This window comes from Rhinopithecus bieti, unplaced genomic scaffold, assembly GCF_001698545.2.
Source record: "Rhinopithecus bieti isolate Rb0 unplaced genomic scaffold, ASM169854v2 scaffold_2827, whole genome shotgun sequence".
NCBI lineage: Eukaryota > Metazoa > Chordata > Mammalia > Primates > Cercopithecidae > Rhinopithecus > Rhinopithecus bieti.
Genome location: NW_016804135.1, coordinates 2,309,308 through 2,313,351, shown reverse-complemented (window position 1 = coordinate 2,313,351; position 4,044 = coordinate 2,309,308). Strand labels below are relative to the sequence as shown.

Here is a 4,044-nt window from a genome sequence, read left to right as displayed (position 1 = left end):
TGCCTCAGCCTCCCAAGTAGCTGGGATTACAGGCATGCACCACCATGCCTGGCTAATTTTTACTATTATTATTATTACTATTTTTAGTAGAGATGGGGTTTCACCATATTGGCTAGGCTGATCTTGAACTCCTGACCTCAAGTGATCTACCTGCCTTGGCCTCCCAAAGTGCTGGGATTACAGGCATGAGCCACTGTGCTCAGCCTACATTTTGAATTTTTAGAGATGGAATACAGAATTATAAAGTGTCTAGGCTAGAAGGTACTTCATAGATTTAAAAAAAAAAAAATCAATTACCTTTTTTAAAGATAGGAATTATGGATGGTCCTCCATTCTTCTCCAGACTAAAAGGAAAACATTTTTGTCATTATTAAAATAAATGAAGACATAATGCACCCAGAAAAAATATATGAAGAAATATATGAAGAGTTACAGTACCAGGCTTAATGCCTGATGGCCTAATTCATACATGTGCCTCCACTAACTCTGCATGTTACCTGTAAGTATTTTATATTCAGTCACTCATTTACTCACTTATTTACTCCAAACATTTGGAACATTAAATCTTCTTGAAGTGATCAGGGAAAGTGTTACAGAAGAAGAGACACTTCAGCTGTGTTTTGAAGAAGATAGGTCTGAGAAAGGGGTATATTTTTCTAATTTCCACAAAGTCATCACATGGGCTAGCCGTGGGAGTGACTATGTAAAATACTACTTACATTATTTAATTCCTCGAACCAATGAAAATTATTTAGAATTATCAATTACAACAGTTATAATTTAGGTTCCCTGGCTTATCATAAAATTAGGTCACCCAGTTTAGACTTTCAGCTTTTCAAAGAATTAAAGTGGCTCCAAAGGTATACTCATCATTCTCTGTACTTAAAATTGATGTAGAATCTATGTTTGTACATAGATCCTATTCGGATGCATTATTGGATCCTATTCTCTTCCATTTTCATAGAGTTAACGTATCTTGAGTAGTTCTATTTCCTATGTATGAATATCACTACTTGGAGAGAAGACTTATAATTCAGCTACATTTACAGAAGAGGAAATATACCCATAGTAAAGAGATTCTCCTCTCCTCCCCTTTTGGGGGGACTTAAGTTCGTGATGAAACCACAACATGAGTTGAAATCCTCTGAATAAATTCTTGGCAAACTTCACTGTAACTCTAATCACTAAGTCTAATTTAGCCCTGTTTCCACCCTGGGAATTTGGCCTAGCTTTGGATCTGGTCCAGAAGACCCATTTGATGCTAAGGTCGGGGTGGTGGTCTTGTCTTAGAACTCTCAAATGTATCCCTAGTCTGCTGAAAAATGACTTCTTGAATCAGATGTTGTGGTAACCAGTCTCCCCAAAACTTTCTAAAATGTGAATAATCTTGCCCGGAGAGGATCTCCAAGATCTAGGTGTATTCTTATCTGCACCCACAACTCTGGTGCTGAGTTGGAATTAAAACAGGTTTTGGCAATGGTCATTTAGAATGAAGTTTATCCTCTGCTATACGGGAGATATGTTCAAATCAAGAATAGTTCCTCTTGTTGGATCTTACTAAACCTCATTAAAGTCTCCTCTCAATGATTTCACTACTGCAACTTCTAACATAGGACCATACCTTAAGGAAGGAAGTCCCACCAGTGTTTGTTGCATTTGAAATTCCTTTAAAAATGCTGGGTTAATACTTGCATCTCTGCTGATATTATTTTTTATGCGAATGAACTGATTAGGTTTATTCCTGCATTCTTTTAATAGGATGCGGAAAGCATTTGCATTGTATGTTAAGTAGCCCAGAGCAGAGGAACAAGCTGCACGAACCTAAATGAAGAAACAATTCTTTCTTAACCAGTGGGCTTTGTTCTTAAAATATCTTAGTGTTCTAATTAGCTACTTCATAGGAAAGTCTCTGTAAGGGAGGGAACAAGTGTAAGCAAATATGTATGCAAACAAGTGGCAATGTATAGATGGAACCTTAACTGCCATATTTTTACAGAGTTGTTCTCAATCTTCACTGCATTTTAGAACCACCTGGAGTGTTTAAAAAAAAAAAGCCCACCAACTAAATCAGAATCCTTTCAGGGTAGAATCTGGGCGTGTGTGTGCGTGTGTGTGTGTGTGTGTGCCAGGTAATTCTAATGTGCCACCAAAGAAAGAATCTTTGAGTTTGAACTAAGGCAGTGGAGTGCAACCCTGACAATGCATTGGCATCACTCGTATATCTTTGACAATTATGCCTGGGTTCCATCCCTAGAAACTCTTACTTAATTATTTTGTTTACAGTTCTCAAAGGAGTAGGAGCAGACACTTTGGAGAATAGCTAAGTGGTACACATAGGAAAGCTGAACTCTTGGTAACAGAAATCTTAGAGAAAGCAACTCATTTATTTATTTATTACTTAAAAAAAAAATTTTTTTTTAAACATTCAGATGTTACAAAAGCAACTCACTTTTCCACTGGCATAAACAAAGAAAGAAGCACAAGTATCAGGCCACAGGACTCTAGAAAAAATAGTTCTTTGAAGAAAATACCCTCTGTCTATGACCCATAGGTTAGTCATATGATTAATTAAAGTATGCTCCTGGCCAGTTGTAGGGAATATGATAGTAACATAAAAAGTTTCATAGAATGAACATATTGGTCTTTATGTTGGCATCCGGTTGCTCTGTATGCTCATATGTCTTCTACATCTTGAACCCTGGACCTGTAGTTCAGCTGCTGGGAACTTGTTCGAAATGCAAATTCTAGGGCCCACCTCAAATGTGTTGGCTCAGAAACTTTAGGAATGGGGCCAAGCAATATAACAGGCCCTCCAAGTGATTCTGATATACCCTAAAGGTGCAGTAAAATTGCTTTAGACCTTAGTGGAAGAGAGTAGGAGAACACTCAGAGGCAAGCCACTGCTGTGACCAGCACGGCCTCTTTTCACACACCCTTACTTCTAACCCTGCTTGACATATAAGGAAAACTATCCTATGGATTCCATTTCCATTAATAACTTAAATCAGAGTCACCAGTTTTCGTTAGATACCTAGCAAAGACTTTAATTATAAATTTATTTGTCATCAACGTACTTATAGATTGACTCTTAATTCCAGGATTAAGATGACCTATTTTGTAGGGTTTTGTTTTTGTTTTCTAAATCAGAAACTAATTTGAAAAGGTAGTTCTTTTTAAATCTTTAATCACAGTTGTTTTATACTGCTTTTGTGATTAAAATCCTAGTTTTAAGTCTTAGGGTTAAAACAAATATATATTTTTATAGGAATTAAAATTGTGGATGGCAGATATGTATGACTAATTAGTATTAGAAAAGTCATGTAATTTTGAGTTAGTAACAAGAACTATATTACGTATATAACACAGTCATGTAATTTTGAGTTAGTAATAAGAACTATGTAACAGTTAATCAGTGGAAAAATTAGTCCACAGAAAGAGAGGTAAAATATATTTTTAGCATATTTAATTTTAGAATTAGTTTTTGCTTGTTTTTACCTCTTCTGTTCCTGAGTACAAATGATAGCAGAGCCGTTGGATTGTTCCTAATGTGGTAAATGCTTCTGGGATACCAGCTCTAGAATGAGCCAGGCTTGCTATTAAATTCCCTATAAATTAAACAAGAAAAATGCTTGTTATTTAACTGATATAAACTTATAATACTTTCATTAATTGCACATAGCACTGAAAAAGGTTTGTGTCACAAGACATCTCTGTCAATGAAGCAGCACTGAGAAAAAGCATGCATATGTAAATATAGAATAAACTCCCCAAAATTACAGTTTGGTTTTCTGTCATAAATAGTATAAGTTAAATAGGTTTATGTAAGGGTGGAAAAATTTCAAAATTAGAGGTTTCCCTTCTCCCATATCTTCAGAATATATTTTGTTTTGAAGTTTTTAGGGTTTTAAAAATAACTATGAACATAATGATTTAATTATCATAAGAAAATTTAGGCCCGGCGTGGTGGCTCACGCCTGTAATCCCAGCCCTTTGGGAGGCTGAGGTGGGCAGATCACGTGAGTTCGGGAGTTCGAGACCAGCCTG

The 4,044-nt window shown here is 36.0% G+C and overlaps 1 protein-coding gene across 1 annotated transcript in view; it reads right to left on the bottom strand.

Annotated features, from left to right (window-relative positions):
• ANKAR (ankyrin and armadillo repeat containing) overlaps nt 1–4,044 on the bottom strand; it is a 75,944-nt gene that overhangs the window by 2,035 nt on the left and 69,865 nt on the right. Inside the window, 3 exon segments of the mRNA XM_017865548.1 lie at nt 298–344; nt 1,622–1,821; nt 3,496–3,605. Coding sequence (XP_017721037.1) covers nt 298–344; nt 1,622–1,821; nt 3,496–3,605 — 357 coding nt within the window.